The sequence below is a fragment of the Schistocerca piceifrons genome, chromosome 1 (genome assembly GCF_021461385.2).
Source record: "Schistocerca piceifrons isolate TAMUIC-IGC-003096 chromosome 1, iqSchPice1.1, whole genome shotgun sequence".
Lineage (NCBI taxonomy): Eukaryota > Metazoa > Arthropoda > Insecta > Orthoptera > Acrididae > Schistocerca > Schistocerca piceifrons.
In genome coordinates, this window is record NC_060138.1 from 1,106,386,943 (window position 1) to 1,106,413,331 (window position 26,389).

At 41.5% G+C, this 26,389-nt stretch overlaps 1 protein-coding gene across 1 annotated transcript in view; it reads right to left on the bottom strand.

Moving 5' to 3' along the window:
- The window catches only part of LOC124777987 (Down syndrome cell adhesion molecule-like protein Dscam2), a 481,000-nt gene that overhangs the window by 336,900 nt on the left and 117,711 nt on the right, over positions 1-26,389 (bottom strand). Inside the window, exon 2 of the mRNA XM_047253558.1 lies at positions 6,333-6,534. Coding sequence (XP_047109514.1) covers positions 6,333-6,534 — 202 coding nt within the window. The remainder of the gene's footprint in view (positions 1-6,332; positions 6,535-26,389) is intronic.

Genomic DNA, 26,389 nt, shown 5'->3' on the forward strand with positions numbered 1-26,389 from the left:
ATGAAACCACTGAGGTAGTATGTAGTTTTGGTGAAAAATTTATTAAATTTTAGGCCTATTATTGCTTGTTAGATAGAACTATAATTTGCATTAGACATTATGTATTAATCGATGTTTCGAGATTTGGGATAGCACCTAGGAAAATGCGAATTTGCTTTCAAATATATCACGTAAAATAATGGGTATCTGAAAATTGTATGTTCCAGTGGCTCCAAAGTGAAACCAGCTGCTTAAAACAATTGATTCTTAACATGACGTCAATTTATTATTGTATTTATTGCTTACTATGATAATAAAGGTTAAAAAACTAAACCCCTCCCGCACAGGCCATGAAGGCTCAAAAGTACCGACCGGCCGCCGTGTCATCCTCAGCCCGCAGGGGTCACTGGATGCGGAAATGTTGGGGCATGTGATCAGCACACCACTCTCCCGGCCGTATGTCAATTTCCGCTACTGGAGCCGCTACTTCTCGATCAAGTAGCTCCTCAGTTTGCCTTACAGGGGCTGAGTGTACCCGGCGTGCCAACAGCGCTCGGCAGACCGGATGGTCACCCATCCAAGTGCTAGCCCAGCCCAACAGCGCTTAACTTCGGTGATCTGACGGGAACCGGTGTTACCACTGCAGCAACGCCCTTTGGCAATGAAGGTTAAGTTTGTGAAAATTTTTAAAATTTTATTCCAAATTGAAACCAACTCCTTAAAATAACCAATTGTTTACTTTTTGTCAAAATCTTCTTGTAGTCGTTGCTTAATGTAATTAATAGTTTAAAATTTGTAATACGGAGGATAAGTGGTACAGAACTGAGCTGCTGCGCGGAAGAGGCGAGTTTCATGTCGTAGACCACTTTTATTGATACTGGAGTTTTGTTTGCTTGGGGGGGGGGGGGGAAGGGGAGGGGAGGGGAGAGCAATAATTAGTCTTCTGTTGGTTAGATGTGGACCGCTGTATTGTGCCAACCACTTCATCTCAGAGTAGCACTTGATCCATACGTCCTCAACTATTTGTTGGATGTTATTCAGCCTCTGTCTTCCTCTACAGTTTTTACCCGCTACAACTTCCTCAAGTACTAAGGAACCATTGTCTGATGCCTTAAGATGTTCTACCATCCTGTCCCTTCTTTTGTCAATGTTCCCAACATGTTCCCCTCCTTGCCGATCTATCAGTCTACCAGTCAACCTAATTTCAAAAGCATTTTATAGTACCACATACGAAACGCTTTGATTGTTTTCTTTTCCGGTTTTCCAGCTGTACACGATGTACTTCCACACAACCATGAGCCCCAAATGTACATTCTGAGAAATATCGTTCTCAAATTAGGATCTATGTTTGATACTAGCACATTTCTTTCGACTAGGAATGCCCAGTTTAGCTGTGCTAGTCTATTCCTTTATGTCCTCGTCACTTCGTCCGCCAGATAGCAGAATTTCTTCAGTTTGTCTGTTTCGTGGTTCCCACTTTTGATGTTATGTTCATTGCTGATCCTTTTTCTGCTACTAGTCATTACTTTCGTTTTCCTCTGGTTTGATCTCAATCCATAGTGTGTCGGTAATAGACTCTTCATTCCATTCAACACGTCCTATCATTCTTTTTCACTTTCACTGATGATAACAATGTCATCAGCGAAGCTTATCCTTGATATGCTTTCAGCCTCAATTTTAATTTCACTCTTGAACCTTTTATTATTTCCGTCATTTGCTTGTTCGATGTATAGATTGAAATGTAGGAACGAGAAGCTACATCACGGTTTTAATCCTTTTTTATAAGAGCACGGCGTCCTTGGTCTTCCAGTCTTATTATTGCCTCTCGATTCTTGTTCTTAGTGTGTATTATATGTCTTTCTATATAGCGCACACCAGTGTTTATGAGAATGCCTAACACCTTGTACAATTTTTCATTGCCGAACTGCTTTTTTAGGTCGACAGATCCTATGCGACAGATCCTGTGAACGTGTCTTTATTTCTCTTAAGGCTTAATTACCTTTCCTAAAGCTAAACTATTCAACATGTAACAGATCCTAAACTTTCTTTGTTCTTCTGTTGTATATTATTCTTGTCAGCAACTTCGATGCATGAGCTGCTAAATTGATTGAAGGTGTGTTCTCGCAGTTATCGGCCCTTGCTATATTCCAGATAGTCTGATGCTATGTCTACAATCTCAAAGATTTTACAAATAAACTTGAACACTCATTTGGTTGCCACATTTCCTAACGATTTTAGACATTTCAAAGGAATGTTACCTGTGACGTCTGCCTTATTTGATCCCACATCTTCCAAAGCTCTGTGAAATTATGGCTCTAATACTGTATCCCCTAAGTCATAGGTGTCCAACACACTGCCTGCGGCCCAAAGCAAGTACCAATTCGACCCATCTCTCACACACTCGAGAAAAAAGAATGCATAATATTCCGTTTTTGTGACGATCTGAAGGTAATGAAACCTCATATATAAAATATCAAATTAATTCCGGCTTGCATTTTTAGATGAGAGAATCACAAATCAATAAATTTTAAATTAGTTGATTAAGTTTGTGTCTCCGACCGTTCTCTCGCCCTCTTTTTTTGTTGCTCAGCGGTTTTTGTTAGTGTTAAGAATTTTATGTGCCGCACCAAAATACCCATCTTCTTCCAGTGTGGTCTACGTAAGCTAAGAAGTTGGACACCCTTCCATTTGTCTTACATATCGACTGCTATTTCTTTTTCTGTCAGGTCATCAGACAGTCATTCCCCCTAGCAATACAAGCAGAATGTTTCACATATATAAATGGCTGAAGTCGCATTCCTCAAGAAGGGTGGTCAATGCAAATGGCCTGCATGTCATACAGTAGATCAGCATGTTTCAACTGTGTTACACATACTACTGGATACTAAGAGACAAGAATAACTGTTTTTTATATTTTTTTGTGCAGAGTGTCCATAACAGGCCTCTATCATTTAAAAAAAATCATAGCTTTGTACACAATTAGAGACTGAGAATCTTAATTTGTTGTAAAACGTTTCACAGTTCTCAGAGGATTTCATCTTTTTCTTTTGTTGCAGATTTGACTTTGAGTGCGTGAAAACGGAGACAAATCAGGAGAAGGCGCGATGTGTCATTTGGTATCCAGAATCTAAATCTGTGATTACGCTACCGGCGTATTATCAGCGCCAGTATGGAGTGCTCTACCGGCAAAAATAAGACTAATGAGGTGGTTCAAGAACTTTAAAAATTAAGGCAGTGTCAGATACCTTTCTTGAAGTGGACGTCCCTCTGTGTCTCAAGCACTGTTGAAATAGTGCAAGTTGCATTTTTGCGGAGACCCCAGGAGTTGTTTTGCCGCGCATCACGCAAGCTGCCGGAATCAAGGTCAACTGTCCATAAAGTGTTATACGCAACTAGGTCTTTTTGCATGCGAAGTGCTAATGGTCCAAGCACGACAGCCAGATGACCGTCTTTTGCTGTATGTGTTCGCATGTTCTATGCTGTCATAAATGTTGACAGTGACTACCTGAAAAAGTGCCTGTTTTCGGATGAAGCAAGGTTCCAAATTTTAGCGAGTGGGGTTGTGCAGAGGTTAGCACAATGGACACGCATTCGGGAGGACGACGCGACCGGCCATCCTAATCTAGGTTTTCCGTGATTTCCTCGAATCTCTTAAGGCAAATGTCGCGATGGCGCCTTCGAAAGGGTATAACCGCTTTCATTCTGCATCCTTCACTATTCCAAGCTTGTGCTCCGTCTCCAGTGATGTCATTGTCGACGGGACGTTAAAGATTAATCTGCTCCTCCTAAAGATTGTACATTTCTGGACATGTGAATCGCCGAAACATTAGGATTAGGGGGTCCGAAAACACACACACCACATGAACACATCCCTGGTAGCCCGAAGCTTAATGTTTGGTATGGCCTAATACACAATAAGGTGACAAGCCCATTTTTCTTTGCAGAGAAAATCGTAACGGTAAATGCTTAGACCGCATATACTCGAAGAGTTCCCGCTACCAGAGATCGATGAGCTGCAGCCATCAATTATGTTCCAACATAATGGTGCACTCCCACATTGGAATATGAAAGTGTGGGATGTGGTGAATGGTACATTTCCTGAGAGGTGGAAGCGTCGCAATAGTACCATCGAATCTCTTAAGGCAAATGACGTGATGGCGCCTTCGAAAGGGTATAACCGCTTTCATTCTGCATCCTTCACTATTCCAAGCTTGTGCTCCGTCTCCAATTCCCAATTCCCAATTTCCCGCTGTCCCGCCGTTAGATTTCTTTTTGCTTGGTAACGTTAAGGATCACGTGTACGTATACAAGTCAATGATACTGCTGAACTTCGGGCACGATCAATGAATCAATCAGAACTGCTGGTGCTGCAACGTTGAGCTGTACATGTGTAGAACTCGTATTCGCCTTAATGTTCTACGAGCGACTAGTGGAACACACACTGAAATTCTGGCATAACAGAAAAAAAACATTGAGAGCTGCTGAATGTTTGACAACATGTCACCTGTAATAAGCTTAGCGCCTGCTGCTTCGTTCGTGTAGACTGTATGGTCTGCACAGATTTTTCAACTTTTTACTTTTCTTTAATCGAATTTTTATATTGTTCACAAATTGCAACGCCTTCTAAACTTTTAACGCTAAGGCCACAGAAGCATGGTCTTTTCCGAAGATACTTATGACCAAAAAGCGATTCCGCTAGATGGAGTCTAAGGCGTTTGTTAGTCATGGCCTTTTTCGTTTTTGTGGCGATATTTCCACAGCAACTTTCATCCCCTGACGTATATTCTTCATATCTAGCCAAGAAGTGAGATACAATTTTTTAAACGTTTAACTTTAAGAATATTTTAATACAACGAAATATTTTCTTAAAAATATTCATCCCCTTACGGCTTGAATGTCCAAAAACAGTGAAACACGTATTTTTTTAAATTTCTGACAAATTTTCGTAGATATAGATTTGAAAATGCTTTCATAATGAAATAATTTCATAAATCTTTTCGTCCCCTATTTCCTAGGTGGCTGGACTTCCTAAAAGACTGAACCACGTATATTTTCATTTGTAACTGAGAAGTTAAGTGCCAAATTTCATAGATGTAGCTTTAAAAATGTTATAGTACGTCTTTAACAGTGATTTATTTTCAAAGCAATTTTAACGCACTTCTTTACCCCCTTACTATTTGCTTTCGAAAAATGCTGAAACACGTTTTTTTTTCACTTCTTATTGAGAAACCAAATATCAATTTTCGTACTTCTACCTTCAAAATTGCCTTAATAAGGACATATTTTCAAAAAGCCCTTCATCCCGTATTCCATCGTCTTAGGAGTGAAATACCGAACAATGCATTCTTAAAAGATGCCTACAGTATAAGCTCCACACCCTCTCCGAATTACAAGTTTCTGTCCTAGGCGATTTGGGCTGCACGACGATGAGTCAGTGAATCGTATTTCACCCTCACAGTGGTTGAATTTCCACAAATAGTGAAACATGTATCTTTTTATTTCCAATGGAGAAGCCACATACCAATTTTCATAGACTTAGCTTTAAAGATACTTTTACAATTAAATATCATCATAAAATATTTCATCTATTTTACTCCCTCAGGGGTTAAATTTCCAAAAACAGTGAAATGCTTATTTTTTTAAAATTTCTAACAGAGACGCCAGATACAAATTTTCATAGATTTAACTTTGAAAATGTATTTATAATAAAATGTTTCATAAAACATTCATTCCCTATTTCACTTCATTAGTGGTTGAATTTCCAAGAGCCGACATATCAAATACTAGCTTTCATAGTTGAAGCTTTAAAAATACTTCAATAAGACTTTAATAATTATTTATTTTTTAAAAAAGAACTTTGATACACTACCTCACCCCATAAGAGTTACGAGTACATTCCCAAACACTCTGAAACACGAATTTCTTTATCTCCGACCGAGAAACCAAATACCAATTTTCTTAGGCCTAGCTTCAAAATTGCCTTAATAGCGTCATATTTTGAAAAAAAAAATGTTTCATCCCCTATTTCGCTGCCTTACGGATGGAATTTCGAAAAATCCCTTTTTGAGCGACGTCTACTGTATAAGATCTAAACTACTGCAAAGTTCAAGTTTCTATCCTTAGTGGTTTGGAATGGGCGATGATGAATCAGTGAGTCAGTCAGTTGGGACAACGTCTTTTATGTTGGTTTTTTTTTTTTTTTTTTTTTTTTTTTTATAGCGGCACTTGATGGACGCCTCGTACATCAGTGTGGATTTGCTTCATTAGCTATGACCTGGACGCAGTAAATAACTGGTAACGTTGTTACCTGTTGGTGTTAACGGCTCAATAGGGGAGTATGATGAGGTCCTCACCAGCAGGTGTGGTGTGACGTGTACGGCGAGCGGTGCGGTGACCTGCAGCGAGGCGTGCACCCTCTGCTCACCGAAGGCGTTGTTTACTCGACACTCCCACCTTCCCGCGTCCTCCTGCCGCGCCCCCAGGATGTGCAGCGCCTCCTGCGAGGCCCACACGCGCCCGGAAGAAGCCACCGGCGTCCCGGACTCGTGCCACCACCTGCAACATCGAGGCGCCGATGTGATGCTACAACTTCCGCTACATCTACACTGTCTAGTCACATTAATGTGACCACCATCTATGTTCGAAGTCAACGTGCAATAATAAGTCACAGACGACCGTTGGCAGCACTGCAGTGGAAGGTATATAAAGCGTGCCGGGGCTCGCGGGGGACGGGTGTGGGGAACAATGCAGTCGTTGTCGTAACAGGGAAACGGAGAGATTTATCTGACGTCCAAAGTGGCATTTTCAAATGTTTGTGAAATACTAAGGGACCAAACTGCTGAGGTCATCGGTCCCTAGACTTACACACTACTTAAACTACCTTATACTAAGAACAACACACACACCCATGCCCGAGGGAGGACTCGAACCTCCGGCGTGAGGGGCCGCGCAATTCGTGACATGGCGCCTCAAACCGCGCGGCTACTCCTCGTGGCCCAAATGGCATGAAAATTGGCTTTCGGTCCCAGGTTGGAAACTGCTAAGTTTGTGAACTATTGGCATGCTATCGTGGAAGGCAAAATGGAGCTATCCAAAACAGGCGCTGAGGCAACTGTGGGGTGCCACGAGACATAGATGACAGGAGTGAACGATGGCTGTGGAGATGTGAAAAGGCTAACAGACGTGCATTTGTTGAGTAACTGAATGCCCAAACTAACCAAGTAGCTACCAACGGCGTCTCATCAACGACTGTTCAGTGAACGTTGCTGTGTATGGGTCTTCGTGGTAGGTGCCTCATTCATGCAACCATGCTGACTGCTGCTCATCGGTGGTGAAGGCTGGAAATTGCACACCACTACGGCAACTGGACGTCCACTGGGTGGTGAAAGATGGCTTATCCATCAGACGAATGGCTTTTGTCGTGTGCGGCTTGAAAGTCTGAAAGCACACACCCTGCAATGGCATTCTCTGCATGATCTCATGATTCTGCAAGGGACAATGGCTCAACACAAGTACTCATCTATCCTTGGGGACCATGTCAAACCTACATGCAGGTTGTTTTTTCCTCGGGACGGTGGCATCTACCAGCAGGACAATGCAACGTGTCGCACAGCGTGCAGCGTGTGGACGTCCTTCGAGAAGCACCAGCATGAGTTTACCGTAATCCCTTCCCCGACCACCTAACTCTCCGTATTTAAACCCAATCGAGATTCTGTGGGCCATGGATCCGCAGCCGAGAAATCTAGCAAGCTGGCCACGACAGTATAGTCGGCATGGCTCCAAATCCCTGTCATTATCTTCTAGAACGTCATTGACTCTCCTACTGCACGTCTCCCAGAGGTCCGCACTAGAAAAGACGGTTGTTCAGGCTTTTGATAGGTGGCCACATTAGACACTGTACAGGGTGTGATTCAAAAGTTTCAAGACTTAACTCAGCACTAGAAATTTATTGAACATTTAAGTACAGCGGACTAAAATTCTTCAAAATATGATCCTTCAGCATCAACACAGCGCTGCCAGTGCGTTTTACACTGTTCGTAGCCCTTCTGGAAGGCCTCGGGCGTCAAGCTGTCAAGGGCTCTCGTCGAAACTTGCTGGATGGCGTCGATGGAGTCCAATCGCTTCCCTTTTAGGCCTGCCTTGATTTGAGGGAAGAGTAAAAAGTCACTTGGACCCAAGTCGGGGCTGTAGGGTGGCTGCGGCAGCGTTGTCACGTTGAACTTGACCAAATCTTCGGTGGCGGCGCGCGACGTGTGAGCGGGCACTTTGTCGTGGTGGACAATCCAATCGCCCTTGATCGCAGTGCAGACACGGTGATCTAGATCCCTCAAGATGGTCTCTCTCTCCACATTTTGATTCGTTCGGCCTGATGGCCTCCCAGAGCTGTCGTTGTCTTCAACATTCCGGAAGCCATCTTTGAAACGTTTGTGCCTCATGAAAACCATTGCACAGGACATGGCTTCTTTCTTAAAGGCCTCTTGAATCATACCGAGAGTCTCCGTGGCGGTTTTGTTCAGTCGCACGCAAAATTTAATCGTATAACGGTGCCCCAATTGGTGCTCCATTTTCGCCTCTCCCACTTTTCAATCGAGGTCAGTGACACGCACTCACGCTGCAAGCTATGCGCGCTCTCCAGGGTTCCGAAGGCAACTGCCGCAGTGTCAGTTCATTCCCTGAGAGCCTCCACTACTTCCCCCACCCGGCGGAACCGGTCTGCGTGCGCTCACCCACTCAGAAATGAATCAGTCTTGAAACTTCTGAATCACACCCTGTATATTTACATTTACATTCATACTACAAGCCACCTCGAGATGCGCACAACTGTAACTTGTCCATTTCCTGTTCCAGTCGTGAATGGCCCGCGCCAAGAACTGTTCGCCAAGAACTGTTGTCGGTATGCGTGTGAGCTCGAATCTCATTAATTTGACCGACATTGTCTTTTGGCGGGATATACTTAGGAGGAAGTAATAAGCTGATTGACTGTACTAAGACAGCACGCTCACGTACTTTAAACAGAAAACCTTACCGTCATGCACAGTGTCTGTTTACAACATCTGCCACTGCAGATGGGTGAACATCTCCGTTACTCTTCCGCGCGCTACCTGTGACAAAAGGCACAACTCTTCTTTGACTCTTCTCCATTTCTTCTATTTTTTGTGCAGGTCACAGACTAATGAGCAATATTCAAGTATAGGCCGAAGATGGGTGTTGTAAGCTACCTCCTTCTCACTCTTTTCTCTGGTTTCTACTTATTTATTGATATAGTTGTTCGACTTTAAATCGTATCTTACGCATTTTCTCAGATGTTTAATGGATGTGACTGTTTGCTGTGATTGTTGGGCAATTGTATAATCACACACTGACGGGTTATTCCGCCTATTTATGCGAAATACATCACAATTGCTTACGTTTAAGGTCAGTGTCATTCCTTGCCCGAGTGTCGATACTCTGCCGGTCTTGTTACATTTCGCTACGGTTTTCTTGCCTTAGAAATCGTCTATTTTCAACAGCATCAACCGCGATCAATCTTATTCAACTTGCGAAGCTATCCACTAGGTCAATTATTCTATACTGAATAATAACTGTCATTTAACACACCTCTGCCATACGCCGAAATTTACTTCTACACTTGAAGATTTCTGTCCATTAAGATTGACTGGCTATGTTCTATTTTTACGAACTCTTCAATCCATGTCACAAAGCTGCTGGGGTATTTCGCATGCACGTATTGAGCCCTACTGTGGCTCGCGTTAGTGCTATTTGTAGGTTTTTGCCTTCTGTTGGAGGCCAGACTGTATACTTTAGTTGGCATGGTGGCGGGTGTTTATCTTCTTCTCGTCTTGACTGGCGCCACTCGTTTCACAAGCGTTGCCTCTCCGCTAGTGGCAGCAGCGGCGGTTATCGATAGGTAGTAACTGTTATCCAATTTTTGGGGTGACGTCGTTGTTTTTCCGTGTCGTGTGAGTCCGGCAGTTCGGTTGGGGACTCAGGAGCGACCAGGTCTGTGCAGTGCGAGAACACGCCAGGACTGCTGGCGGCACGCATGGACTGCCAGATGGAAGGGCTGTGATCACGAGGGTGCACGTCCTCGACTTAAACCAGATCCTGCAGGCTTTAAGATGAGTGCATCTCAATTCAAGTAGAGAAACCTCCACCAGTGTGCGTCTCGCTATTCTCCAGTGACTTGGGTTCGTCTTGCTGCTCGTAGTGTCGCCGAGGCGAAGAGCAGCGGGTGGGGTGCTTTGGGAAAGTGGATCTGATTAGCCTTCCTCGACTTCTTATTACTATTTACTGCGTTCAGCTTATTACAATTTGTTAAGTTCAACCAGCGGTATTTTTCCTGCCTGGTGGCCGCTGACACTCGAGTTACCTGCCCTGTGGGTTAGTGTATGTAACGGCAGTGTACGTTTCCTCGCTTTGCCGCTGCCGTCCGGTAAGGCGTATAGTTTTGACAGCTTTCTTGATTGTAGGTTGGTTGGCGTTTCTTCTACTCTGATGGTAATGATTCCTTTATCGCTCCGGGCGCTCTAAGCACAGTATTCTGGGGGCGTAGTGCAGTTCGCTGGTTCCGGCTTTGGCGTGTTGTTCCATTCTTGCATTCGGTTTATTGGACGTCAGGTAGCTTCAGCAAGATTGTCATTAGTTATTCGTTAGACTGCCACTAGTCTGAGTTACCATCTTGTGAAGTGAATGCAACTCTTGTCTGCCTATCCCATCGCTCGCGAAAGTGTTTGTTGCCAGACCTTCTCAGAGGTCGATTCCTGGAGCACCGTCTGGATCAGTTGCTTGGTTTTTTAAGTAACCTTTGCTTGTATTTGCTGTTTTACGGCAGGTTTCTAAATTTTTTATATAATTGCCATTCCTGGGGTGTAAGGCCTTGAGCAATGGTTGTGGTCATTTGCTTTGAAAAAATAATTCGATATTTGTATTTTAGCAGTAAGCCTTAGAACGTTATTTACTCCCGTTCGTGGCGTCTGATACCTACTGCGGCGTTTGGGTTTCAATACTGTAAGTTGTAATTGCAGCGAGTTCTTAAACATTCTTAATTTATTGCCATTCTTGGCGTTTAAGGCCTGCAGCCGTGATCACAGTGGCTTGTTTTATTTAAACATTATCTGTATCTGTATTTTATGGTGATTTGCTAAATTGTAACGCACCGAAAACACTATTAGTTATACAGTTGTTTATTCCTTCATTAATAACATATGGTATTTTTTGATTTATTGTTGAGTCTGGGCCCGCATCTCGTGGTCGTGCGGTAGCGTTCTCGCTTCCCACGCCCGGGTTCCCGGGTTCGATTCCCGGCGGGGTCAGGGATTTTCTCTGCCTCGTGATGGCTGGGTGTTGTGTGCTGTCCTTAGGTTAGTTAGGTTTAAGTAGTTCTAAGTTCTAGGGGACTTATGACCACAGCAGTTGAGTCCCATAGTGCTCAGAGCCATTTGAACCATTTGTTGAGTCTGGAATTATTGTTTTAAAAATAAATGTGTGTAACTGTAAAAGGTAACCAACAGTAACTGATTACGGCCCCGTCCACAATCGTAGCCGAATCCTGCCTTCCCTTGACTACCACCAGGTCACACCTATTTTGTATATTACATGACAGTGCGAAACCACAGTGAGGTCAAGTTTGCACTTTAATCTCATAGTGATTCAGTCTATCTCCGCATTTATTTATTTGTAACGTTTACTGTATAAGATTATGTAGCCGAAATAATCACCTCTGCCAGTAGGAGCGTATTGTGATGGATCATCAATTTGTGTTGCATGTATTTAATTAATATCTCTGCAACAGACAGATTTTATTTGCAGACAGATTATCATGTTAAACAGCCACCGACCCAGAAATTTCCGCGAACATTGAAAGAGCGGCCCACTGTCAGGAGGTTACGGAATAGCCAACACTCCAGGTTCAAGTTACTCCGAGCGCCAGGCGGGCAAGGAAACTTTAGCCGCTAAAAGGGGTGTGGTCAGTGTTACGGGAGTAGGGATAACTTGACAGGTAGAGGGAAAGAAGAGTGGCGAGCAAAGTGGGCTCCAGAGGTAGCCGGCTGCAAGGTAAACGTGACACGAAATTATCGAAAAGATGTACAGGACAAAGCCAACTGTGGCGAAAGGCTCACAGCCAGTACGTCTTCTTGATGAAAGACGTCTGTAAGCAGTCGCTGACCCAGAGTTCGATTTTCTGGCAATGGGAGAAAGAAGGAAGGAAGGGTTATCGTTTAACCTCACCGTTCCCTCGGTCCACCTAAGTTCATTTTTTTTTTCCTTCGTAAATAGGAATATTTTTCGGCTTTTAGACCTGGTCTGCGAGTGTGGACCTACCAGTTCTTAATTTTAAAACCAGTGCGCAGCACCTCGCCAGATACGAGTCGTGTGTTAGTTTAAAGCTACTCGTACGCAGAAAATTGCTACTTCTAAAAATCGAGAAAGTATGTAAATAATTATTTTGCCTAAATACACTCCTGGAAATGGAAAAAAGAACACATTGACACCGGTGTGTCAGACCCACCATACTTGCTCCGGACACTGCGAGAGGGTTGTACAAGCAATGATCACACGCACGGCACAGCGGACACACCAGGAACAGCGGTGTTGGCCGTCGAATGGCGCTAGCTGCGCAGTATTTGTGCACCGCCGCCGTCAGTGTCAGCCAGTTTGCCGTGGCATACGGAGCTCCATCGCAGTCTTTAACACTGGTAGCATGCCGCGACAGCGTGGACGTGAACCGTATGTGCAGTTGACGGACTTTGAGCGAGGGCGTATAGTGGGCATGCGGGAGGCCGGGTGGACGTACCGCCGAATTGCTCAACACGTGGGGCGTGAGGTCTCCACAGTACATCGATGTTGTCGCCAGTGGTCGGCGGAAGGTGCACGTGCCCGTCGACCTAGGACCGGACCGCAGCGACGCACGGATGCACGCCAAGACCGTAGGATCCTACGCAGTGCCGTAGGGGACCGCACCGCCACTTCCCAGCAAATTAGGGACACTGTTGCTCCTGGGGTATCGGCGAGGACCATTCGCAACCGTCTCCATGAAGCTGGGCTACGGTCCCGCACACCGTTAGGCCGTCTTCCGCTCACGCCCCAACATCGTGCAGCCCGCCTCCAGTGGTGTCGCGACAGGCGTGAATGGAGGGACGAATGGAGACGTGTCGTCTTCAGCGATGAGAGTCGCTTCTGCCTTGGTGCCAATGATGGTCGTATGCGTGTTTGGCGCCGTGCAGGTGAGCGCCACAATCAGGACTGCATACGACCGAGGCACACAGGGCCAACACCCGGCATCATGGTGTGGGGAGCGATCTCCTACACTGGTCGTACACCACTGGTGATCGTCGAGGGGACACTGAATAGTGCACGGTACATCCAAACCGTCATCGAACCCATCGTTCTACCATTCCTAGACCGGCAAGGGAACTTGCTGTTCCAACAGGACAATGCACGTCCGCATGTATCCCGTGCCACCCAACGTGCTCTAGAAGGTGTAAGTCAACTACCCTGGCCAGCAAGATCTCCGGATCTGTCCCCCATTGAGCATGTTTGGGACTGGATGAAGCGTCGTCTCACGCGGTCTGCACGTCCAGCACGAACGCTGGTCCAACTGAGGCGCCAGGTGGAAATGGCATGGCAAGCCGTTCCACAGGACTACATCCAGCATCTCTACGATCGTCTCCATGGGAGAATAGCAGCCTGCATTGCTGCGAAAGGTGGATATACACTGTACTAGTGCCGACATTGTGCATGCTCTGTTGCCTGTGTCTATGTGCCTGTGGTTCTGTCAGTGTGATCATGTGATGTATCTGACCCCAGGAATGTGTCAATAAAGTTTCCCCTTCCTGGGACAATGAATTCACGGTGTTCTTATTTCAATTTCCAGGAGTGTATTAGTCTTAGAATCTGTGTCTTTTTCTTAACGTTCGCTGGGAATTAGTTCAGATTTTCGTATATTTTGTTTATTAAAATGAAATAACACATTTTCTGAAGGTTACGTGGTCTTCAGGTCATAATCCACATTGAGAACTTTTAACATTGCAGCGCGTCAGCAGTCGTGAACAATTTGATGATTACAAAAAATCCGCCTCGATTGCAAATAGAAACCGGATGTTGACCTAGGTTTCGGCGCGGATAAACACGCATTCTTCGGAACACACGAAAACTACAAACTGCCTAAAGAGGCATGGTCCAACATGGGCGTTCTGTACTAATGTTGGACCATGCCTCTTTAGGCAGTTTGTAGTTTTAGTGTGTTCCGAAGAAGGCGTGGTTATCAGAGCCGAAACCCAGGTCAACATCCGATTTCTATTTGCAATCGAGATGAATTCTTTATAATAAGTAAATAATCCACATTTGCTAACTTCAGTTTTGTCTTTGATAATGGAATACTGAAATAACTGTTATTTCTATACTCTACAGTAATGCATAAAATATTAACTGGTGAGCAATTAGTAGCTCTTTTTAATGACAGCACCGCTGTATTTTCTGTTTGGGAAGAAGACGAAGTCTTGTTTCTGACAGAATATTATCCTGCTAAGCTTCGTGAAACTCGATGTTAAACATTAAGAACGTAAAATTGATTATTCATAGCCGTGGTTGCCCTACCTACAGGGTTGTCTACAAGTTTTATTTCGTTTCTTCCTCTCATTCTCGGCGCTTCACGTGTTTTGTCAGACAGTGTATAAATACATCTACTAGAACATTGTTTGCGGTTTGTGTATGTGTGTGTGTGGAGGGGGGGGGTTGAGGGAGGGCAAGTTTTATTACCTCCATGACTCCAATATTCCCCTTGGATATGCACCTGGCTGTATGATCTGCAATCTTTCACCAAATAATCCGTCTGAATTCGCGAAGAACAGTGATGTTCATACGTACAACACTAGAGGGAAAAATGACCTTTCCTATCCGTTATTGAAGCTGTGGGTTGCTCAAAAAGGAGTGCATTTTTCAGCAAAAAAAATCTTTGATCATTTGCCCAACAACATAGTGTCTGGCAGGTAGCAGATCAAGTTTTAAATGTAGCTTAAAATCATTTCTATTGGACAACTCCTTCTACTCCATGGACGAGTTTCTGTTTCAGAAATGGTAAAAAAAGAAAAATGTACCTCTAAATGTAGTTGCATGTGTAGAACTAAAAATTTCAGTAATATTAATATTAGCACTATTCATGTGTGTGTATATATATATCTTGTAATCTGAGTTGTTCCACATCATATCGATAAAATAATCGGGTAAATGATCTGCGGAACATGACATAAATAAAACTAACTAAACAACGGAGATATAACATCTCAACCTCTTTCGACTTATTTTTACCGACCACTGCTTACGTATCTCCGTCTTTCTTTCTCACTCCAACTCGTTCTCACACTAGCAGAACCACTATGGCGAAGTTACGGTCGTCTTTGAGAAGCTGGAGGATGTCTAACTTACACAAAGGACGTTGCAACTTGCGCCAATTTTGTGAATGAAGATCTTTGTTTTCGCGAGTCCCTGGAGATGGTGTCAAACCTACTTCCAGCTAGTTGGCCCTCAGTTCCGGTTCCGCTGGCGTGGGTGGGTGGACGAAGCGAACGCAGAATTCAACTGCAGGCGGTTGGCTTGCTGCATCCTTATATGTATGTCTTGTTTCATTAGTTTGTGTAGTCACGACGGACTATACAATGACTTTGAAATACACGTTTAGAGCAAATATCTCATTTTCTTTATTACGCATATGGGGGGCCAGTGCATAACTGCATGTTCGATTGTGAGCCCTCATCCTTTGAGCACCAATATCAGTTGGGCTACTTTACATTTTAGCTGTTAGCTGCGTTCACGCTTGTTAGTGAAACCGGAATAAATGCAGATGAAATGTCAGAGCTCTCGACTCTCGATAATCTGAGTCCACTGCCTTTTTCCCGACATCTTGGGATTCTATTTTCTTTATCATATAGCATTGTATACGTGTAAGCTTTAAACAATGTTCACTGGAATAAACTCTGAAGGTGGCAGGGGTAAAATACAGGGAGCGAAAAGCTATTTACAATTTGTACAGAAACCAGATGGCAGTTATAAGAGTCGAGGGACATGAAAGGGAAGCAGTGGTTGAGAAGGGAGTGAGACAGGGTTGTAGCCTATCCCCGATGTTATTCAATCTGTATATTGAGCAAGCAGTAAAGGAAACAAAAGAAAAATTCGGAGTAGGAATGAAAATGCATGGAGGGGAACTTTGAGGTTTGCCGATGACATTGTAATTCTGTCAGAGAGAGCAAAGAACCTGGAAGAGCAGTTGAACGGAATGGACAGTATCTTGAAAGGACGATACAAGACGAACATCAACAAAAGCAAAACGAGAATAATGGAATGTAGGCGAATTAAATCGGGTGATGCTGCGGGAATTAGATTAGGAAATGAGGCACTTAAAGTAGTAAACGAGTATTGCTATTTGGGGAGCAAACTAACTGATGAAGGTCGAAGTAGAGAGGATATAAAATATAGACTGGCAATGGCAAGGAAAGCATTTCTGAAGAAGAGAAATTTGTTAACATCGAGTATAGATTTAAGTGTCAGGAAGTCGTTTCTGAAAGTATTTATATGGAGTGTAGCCATGTATGGAAGTGAAACATGGACGATAAATAGTGAAAGGTGGCTACACTGAGCCACTGCGCCAGAGATTGCGCCAAAGAGTATTATTAAGCCGCCTACACAGTGCCTGTCGAGGACTCGTAGTAGTCAGTGCTGAGATGTCGTAGTGAAGAGTGCTTGTTAAGAACTCGTAGCAGGGAGTGCTTGCTGAGATGCGATACTGAAAGGTTCTTGTTGAGATGTGGTAGTAGCGAGTCGGTGTGGAGAGATTGTAATGTATTAGAGTGCTTTTCATCAACATAAATTAAGGTAACAAACTACTTTTCTTTTTTTTCTCATTATTTCAGTGTCCTAAATAATGTGTCATTACAGGTTCAGTCAACAAAGCATCTGGCGTGTTTTCTTGTATTAGAGTGCAATTCTGGTTTTCTTGCGCAATTATAGTATTTCTAATTTTCTTTTATCACGTCAGTAAAATTGGTATTTAAAAATTCTTGTCTTGTTGAAGAAGAACCGTGCCAGATGTGCGTTGAGTCATACTTCCACATACAGAACAGTTATACTTGTGCTTTGGTTTCGTAGGTTTCATAGTTGCTGGGGACTTAATTAATTAATTGTGTTAACGAAAATTTTCATTTCATTGTTTGTTGTTGTTCTTTGCAGTCAGATAGCGTAATAATACTAGTCAGGGCCAACCGTTTACGAAACAGCGTAATCGGACTTACAGCTACTAAAAATATTCTCATTTTAAATAATTAAGCCCCCATGCACGTGGCGACCGCTGGTTCGGATCGTCCCTGGGAATTCTTCTGATTGTAAAAATAGTAGACAGTAGTATTGTTGTAGTAATTTGTAGTTTAGTAATTGTAGTCTATTTTGCATGTGTAGATTTGGTAATTGTCATTCTTCTAATGGTATTTTTTCTCTGAATTTGATTTGTTGTCTTGTATACGCGTTTGACAATTTAGTGCAATTATTTCAATTGTTCGATTAATCGTGTTTGAGGGAAACATTTCATGTAAATGGTATTGTTGGAGATAAAGAGTCATTGTGTGTAATTTTCGTACAGTGACGAATTTTTTATGTTTTGTAAATGATTACGCGGTCGATGAAAAAGGCAAAAATGATGAATAGTGAGAATGACGAAATTGTTGACATGGCGAACTCGCCAACACAGGACAACAGTATGATGAATAATGGAGTTGAAAACAATTTAATAAGTCGGGAAGACAGTCAGGAACCATTTCAAAATTTTTCTGAATCAGAAAATTCACAGAATACGAGATTAGCGATAGAAGATTCTGAAATAGTATCGAACACAGATAGCTTTACAGCTATGACGAAGGAAGCTGGTTTTGCGGGAAATGTTAGGGGCGAAAAGAATTTTGAAACAGTTAACATGGAGCAGTTGATGAGTGCAATATTAAATTTGGGATCTCGGTTAGACTCACAAAAGGTAACAATGGAAAAAAGGTTAGACTCACTGGGATCACAGTTAGGATCTGAATTAAAAACAGAGATAGGAACAATTAAAACAGAGATGGGAACTTTGGAAACACGGATAGATTCACGGATAGGGACATGTTTCAAAAATATGAAAGATGAATTAAAGAAAGAAATCAGAGAAGAAGTACAACCAATTTTGAATGCTCACAATAATAGATTAGTTGCAGTAGAGATTAGACAAAGGGAACAGGATAGAGAACAGGAAGAAAGAGATCGCGTGATAGTACAGAAATTTTCAGAGTTAAATTTACAACGTGCAAAAGATAAGGAAGAAATATTTGAGAGAATCGAGGAATCCGTACCAAATGACAGATTAAATAACCTAACACAACAGTATGAACAGTTAACTACTAAATGTGTTAATACTGAAACCCGAGTCGCGACACTTACGGAAGACGTAAATAAACAGAAAGAACAAATAGGTGATTTATCGGAAAGAGTTGAGGAGATTTCAGATAAATTGACAAGTCTTAGTTTAAATGGGGACAGAGATTCAGATGATACAGCACCATTGCCATTTGCAGAAACCGAAGAGTACCAGAACATAAATAAGCATGTTGAAAATCAGGGAAAATTTAATGAACGCGTTAAAAGGGAAGTTGAGGCATTACGAAAGCAAGTCAAACAGATCGAAGGCGAAATTGTAGGAAAAGACAGTAAAAGAAATTTGGAATCACAGATAGCAGAGGGGTTTGAAGAAAATAATTTGTTTCATTTACGGGATGCGACAAGAGAGCGCCAGGCGCGCGAACTTGACAATAATTGTCATTGGGACTGGGACAGACGCGGTAGGTCTTTGTCGCCACGAGGCGAAAACTTTGACTATAAACACTTTTTGACTGTTCGGAAATTTAAGATCTTCCGCAACTCTAAGAATGACATACATCCATGTGCATGGTTAGATCAATTTATGTACGCACTTCCACCAAATTGGCCACTAAGTCACAAACTGGAATTTATGTGTGGATATTTAGAAAACGAACCGGCGACGCGGATGCGCGCACTCATTAGAGATTGTAATAATCTGAATGATTTTTATCATGCATTTCTGTCGGCATATTGGTCCGAAAACACGCAAGACAGAGTCAAACACAGTCTTATTATGCAGCGTAATTTCAAACAGTCTGAGTTCCGCACGCCAGCAGAATATTTTGAAGACATGATTCGAAAGAATCAGTTCCTGTCCAACCCTTATAGCCCGACTGAATTAATTCGCATTTGTTTAACTAAGCTGCCACAATCCATAAGACAAATTGCTTTAGCCGGAAGATGTAAAGACGACATTGAGACTTTTAAGACTTTGTTGCAAGAACTCGAGTATGACAACGACGATGGGACTTCCTGTAATTTTTTCAGTAACAGTATTTACAATAGATTTTCAGAGAAAAGGGATAGTGATCGGAACGGGCGTTATATGGGTAATGTTGAGAATGACAGACGTAACAGACAGGACAATAGATACCAGCCCTATGACAATAACAGACGTTCTAACAGAAATTACACAGACAATTACAATAGCGGTAATTCGTACCGGAATGATCAATCATACGGAAACAGTAATCGGTATCATCAGGACAGAAATTATTCATACAGTAATAGAAATTCTTACTACAGAAATAACCAGGGTAGTAGATACAACAACAATTTCAGAAGTGATAGTCGAAATTACACAAGAAGTAGTTATGCAGACAGACAGGAAAACAGAAATTTTAATAACAGACACAGCCAAGAATTTGCATCTAACAGACAGGAAGGACCTAATTGGCATCCTCCACGTGACAGAACTTCAGAGAGACAAGTGCAAATCGTAGAAATTGATCCGCGAAATGACGCGAATACTTAAAGACGTGACGCAAACAATCGACAATGACTTGCAGCTTCGGCTTCTGGCAGCAATATAGACGGTTCAGAAAGTAATGACACTACGACTTTACACTATGTACGCCTGGAAGACATGAGAGACATTTTGCTAGACGAAAAGGAAAATAATGTAGACGCATTTTTACACCCTGTTATTGAAGTATGTGTGGGTAAGAATAAGTTCACTGCAGTTTTAGATTCTGGGAGCCCATTGAATGTCATTAGTGAATCAGTTTTTCGTATATGTGAAAGAACTATTGCCTGTCCTGTGTTACCTATTTCTAAAACCACAATTCAAGGTGCTATTTCTGGAAAAAGTGTGGAAGTCAAACAACAGACCAACTTAAATTTCATTTGTCAAGGATACGAATTTTCTGCTAATTTTATTATTGTTCCATTACTCAGTACACAAATTATATTAGGTATGAAGTTTCTTAACGCACATAAGGCAATTTTGAACTTTAAAGAAGGAAGTGTGAATTTGACTGTTGCCGGAATGCCGAAATGTTTGGAATTTTTCGAGTGTTTAACAAGATCTGAGTCAGACACAAAATGTTTAAGGTTTCTTACTTCTGATGTTTTCGTTGAGCATTATGACGACAATGTGTTCATTCATGACAATGACAATAGATACAGGGACGCGATGGATGATATAATTAATAGCGAAGAATTAATTAATGAAAAGGTTAAGAAAACTGAAGTGCCAGATGACGTTGCAAGAGAAGAGCTGCACCACATTTTGACTTCACATGCTACAGTATTTAGTCATCATACAGGAACTATACAAGACCTACAATATTTATTTAAAGTAAAAGAACACACACCATTTCGGGGGAAAACGTACGCTATTCCTTTGGCTTACAGAGACAAGGTTAAGAATGAACTTCAGTACATGTTAGATCAGGGCATTATTGAGCCTGCAGTCAGTCCTTATGCCAGTCCATTACACGTTGTTCTTAAAAAGGATGGGTCAATTCGTTTCGTTCTGGATTCCAGACAGATAAATAATATCATCATTCCTGAAACTGACCGCCCACAAAATTTAGATGAACTTCTTCAACATTTCCATGGAATTAAAGTTTTATCCACGATTGATATGCGCGCAAGTTTTTGGCAAATAGAACTCCACCCTGATTGTAGAAAATACACGGCCTTTTTAGCCTTTGGTAACTGTTACCAATTTCGGCAATTACCGTTTGGACTTACTGTACCTTCAGCATCATTCATTCCTAGTTTAAACGAAATTTTACCTGTTTATCTTCGTGACAATATTACTTCATATGTTGACGATATTCTTATTGCTAAACATTCTTGGAGTGAGCACAACAAAATTTTGGATTCATTATTACGTATTTTTGCAAGAGTTGGCATTATAGTGAACTTAGAAAAATCTGAATTTGGTCGTTCTCAGGTGAAATTTCTCGGTCACATTATTTCTACAGAAGGTATTCTTCCTGATCCAGAAAAATTAGACGCTATTCGTAATTATGCTGTTCCTACCACAAAACGTGAGGTTCGTAGTTTCCAAAATTTTTGTGGAATGACATACTTGTGAGAAACCAACAGCTACATGTAAACACGCAGAGAGTACAAGGATAACGCACTGTGTTTTGGCGGCGGCACATACTCAAAGCAACAGTCAAGTCTGCGCGCCGCACAAGGCAGTCGTTGACCGCAAACAATTGCTTCCTACGTCACGCGCCTACAGCTGATCGAGCGCTCAGGGCGAATGCACTGACAGCCGTAAACAAATACACAGTTTAATTTCTCCGATTAAATTCAGTATAAAGCTATAGTGACTTGATGAATTATGTTATTAACATTCAATATTTTTCAGGATACGCTTCTATAAAATATTTAAGAACTTCAGGTAAATTCTGTGCGTGTCCGACGTTAAGACGACTTGCTATCGAGAAAATTTCAGGAAGAATGTAATTTCGAAGAAGAAACTAATAAACTAAAAAAAGGTAACTATTAACTGAGTTTATTTTTCAGGTAACATATTTCCACCTAGGTACGTACTTTAGACGTAATTTGCTGCTCGCGATTACGTGATTCATACTTTGTGCTAATTTCATGTTCTATGAATTTACTTGTGAAGCGACGTGCTTGCGTACATTTGCTGATTTTTGTCAATGTTTCATTAATGAACAGGGTTGTTATTTGTATATATTATGCATCGCTTGGCTGCACTGCTTTTTCACTGATGTCATATTTTTTTTATTATGTGCCTACTGTGCTTATTTATTTAAATTATAATTGTAACCTGATTAATTGTGCTGACTGTGGTTATGTATGTAAGTTATACTTTGTGATTTATCTGCTTGCGCCTTCATGTTTACTTATTAAGATGACATATGAACATTTATTTGCTTATGCTGATATGATGCTAATGACCTGTTTATTACGTAAGATATGTGTTTACTGCTATGCGTATGGATTGCATATTTATACATTTCTGTTTGTCGTCACAACTACTCTTTAATTTGGTATATAGCAATGCTGATGTACAGTGTACGAACATAGAGTTTAGGTTACACTATGGTATAGGTTACAGATTGTTCGCTTGGCAGAGCCTCGTTGTAAGAATTGTGCTGCATCCACTTGTTGACAGTCTGTTCACTACTGGTACATTTACTCGCTATTGCATGTTTTGCTTACGCTCAGTGCCTTATATTTTTAAGATAGGAAAATGAACTGCTATAATTCGACGAACAACATTAGTGCAAGAAACTTCATAGAAGTCACATGAGCTGGAGGTTTTATGAAAGCTGTATAAATTTATGGTAATAGGAAGGAAGCTAACGACATGACATACCAAAACTAGGTTTAGACCATTGACAGTTATTACACTGCATTTTTCGTGAGCAATTGAAATAGGAAGTGACACTTGACACATGAAATACTCCACATGTTTGCTTCTGCTTGCCATAATTCTTGAAGTGGTGTACACACTGTGAAATATTATGATCATTCACACTCCGTAATCGTACTTAATTGCTGAGAGTTATTCGAACTAAGTCTGTTAGAGGTCATGTATGCATTTCTTTTGTTTATAATTCATAATGAGTAGAAGATTTGGGTCAGACGGATTACACAGAGGTTGTGTGTTGACAGTGTGTCTTCGGATTGTATAGGATGATGAAGTTTGCATTAGGATTTTATCTGTACTTGTTCGAGGAGACTGACTAGAGGAAACAGTTGTTATGGAAGTGAAATGATATTGGTGCTAAGGTTTATATGTATCGACGTATTGAAGAGGTATTATTGAGGTATAGAGATTATATGAAGTTGATGATTATTGGAGTTTTTGTGGACAAGAGGTAAGGTAAATGATATTGATGATAAGATTTATATGTATCGACGTAAGAGGTATTATTGAAGTATTGAGATTATGTGATGCTGATCATTATTGGAGTTTTGGTGGATAAGAGGTAAAGTAAGTGAGGTGCATATTTTTGTTGTTGGTCTATATGGAACAAGGAGGATGAAGATAGCAGACTAGAACACTAAAGTAGAAGGAAGATTGTCTACACACACTTTGTGAAATCAATAAGCAGTACATACTTTTTTTGGAGAGAGGAAGTAATTGCATATCTTGGCTCACTGACAGTTGTTCAGCAACCGTACATTTTGATCTGGCTTGGCAAACATTGGTCTTGACATGATGACTATGACGTTGACTTAACTATTATTGACTGTTATACATTGCTGCCACTACTACTTGATACACAAGATGAACATCAAATTTTGACAGAATTGCATTTACACAGTTAACACTATTCAATGACACAGTAGTACTTAATGTGGATGAAAGATGAGTGAGTGTGTTTTGTGTGTTTTCCTTTCCTAATCCTACCCACCTATCTCCTAAATATTATTTTATTTGTTTGTAGTGGCTTGCACTGACACCCATAAATATTATAGGTTTACTGATATTTGTGTATTTGCAATAGTTAATATGACAATTATCTGACATCATTTGTGTGTTTGTTATGATTTGTATGTTTAGTATAAAAGCATTTGTATGTGCATTCAAACTATTGTTCATGCCTGAACTGTCTGATTAGTGATAGTGAATATTATGGACTGTTACCTGCACTTTTTCAACATAATGGGTGCCACTTAGAAATGATTAATTTCTGCTGATGAACTGTGTGATTACGATAGTGAATATTATGGACTGTTACTTGCACTTTTTCTACGTGATTGGTGCCACTAGGACATGTTTAATTTCTGCTAATAAACTCTGATGAACAGTGTGATCAGTGATAGTGAATATTATGGACTGCTCTCTGGACCTGCTAATCATTGCTAGGTGCAACTGATGGACTGCTTTTATTGAAATGATGTCACTTGTTGGTGTCTGCACCTGCTCAACATTGCTGGGTGCCACAGATGGAACTGTTTCTACTGAGATAATGTCACTTGTTGGTGTCTGCACCTATTCAACATTGCTGGGTGCCACTAATGGAACTGCTTCTGCTGAGAAATGTGACTTGTTACTGTATGTACCTGCTCAACTTTACTGGGTGCCACTGATGAACTGCTTCTACTGAAATAATGTTACTTGATGCTGTGTGTACCTGCTCAACATTACTGGGTGCCACTAATGAACTGCTTCTACTGACATAATGTCACTTGTTGGTGTCTGCACCTGCTCAACTTTACTGGGTGCCACTGATGAACTGCTTCTACTGAAATAATGTCACTTGTTGGTGTCTGCACCTGCTCGACTTTACTGGGTGCCACTGATGAACTGCTTCTACTGAAATAATGTCACTTGTTGCTGTGTGTACCTGCTCAACATTACTGGGTGCCACTGATGAACTGCTTCTACTGACATAATGTCACTTGTTGGTGTCTGCACCTGCTCGACTTTACTGGGTGCCACTGATGAACTGCTTCTACTGAAATAATGTCACTTGTTGCTGTGTGTACCTGCTCAACTTTACTGGGTGCCACTGATGAACTGCTTCTACTGAAATAATGTCACTTGTTGCTGTGTGTACCTGCTCAACACTACTGGGTGCCACTGATGAACTGCTTCTACTGAAATAATGTCACTTGTTGCTGTGTGTACCTGCTCAACACTACTGGGTGCCACTGATGGACTGCTTTTACTAAAATGATGTCACTTGTTGGTGTTTGCACCTGTTGACCATCGCTGGGTGCTACTACTGGAACTAATCATTGAAAGCATTTTATGTGAACATTTGTACAACCTGATTTTTTGTGTATTGTGTAAACTATTATGTAAAGCCACATGTATGAAAGAATTTGTATTGCCTACTGTATTTTATATATTAGGTTATTGAAAGGTCAGTGCAAAGCCAAAATTTTAACTAATTATGTGATATTTAGGTATTAATATTATCTTTTATTTTTGTCTTTATTTTTGTGGACGAATTTGGTGGTATTTTCACCACCAATGGTGGCAAAAATACCATCAAATTCTGGCCTGTGGAGGAGGGGCATATGACAGGTGGCCACACTGAGCCACTGCGCCAGAGATTGCGCCAAAGAGTATTATTAAGCCGCCTACACAGTGCCTGTCGAGGACTCGTAGTAGTCAGTGCTGAGATGTCGTAGTGAAGAGTGCTTGTTAAGAACTCGTAGCAGGGAGTGCTTGCTGAGATGTGATACTGAAAGGTTCTTGTTGAGATGTGGTAGTAGCGAGTCGGTGTGGAGAGATTGTAATGTATTAGAGTGCTTTTCATCAACATAAATTAAGGTAACAAACTACTTTTTTTTTCTCATTATTTCAGTGTCCTAAATAATGCGTCATTACAGGTTCAGTCAACAAAGCATCTGGCGTGTTTTCTTGTATTAGAGTGCAATTCTGGTTTTCTTGCGCAATTATAGTATTTCTAATTTTCTTTTATCACGTCAGTAAAATTGGTATTTAAAAATTCTTGTCTTGTTGAAGAAGAACCGTGCCAGATGTGCGTTGAGTCATACTTCCACATACAGAACAGTTATACCTGTGCTTTGGTTTCGTAGGTTTCATAGTTACTGGGGACTTAATTAATTAATTGTGTTAACGAAAATTTTCATTTCATTGTTTGTTGTTGTTCTTTGCAGTCAGATAGCGTAATAATACTAGTCAGGGCCAACCGTTTACGAAACAGCGTAATCGGACTTACAGCTACTAAAAATATTCTCATTTTAAATAATTAAGCCCCCATGCAATAGTTTAGACAAGAAGAGAATAGAAGCTTTCGAAATGTGGTGCTACAGAAGAATGCTGAAGATTAGATGGGTACATCACATAACTAATGAAGAGGTATTGAATAGAATTGGAGAGAAGAGAAATTTGTGACACAACCTGACTAGAAGAAGGGACCGGTTGGTAGGGCATATTCTGAGGCATCAAGGGATCACCAATTTATTATTGGAGGACAGCGTGGAGGGTAAAAATCGCGGAGGGAGACCTAGAGATGAATACACTAAACAGATTCAGGAGGATGTAGGTTGCAGTAAGTAC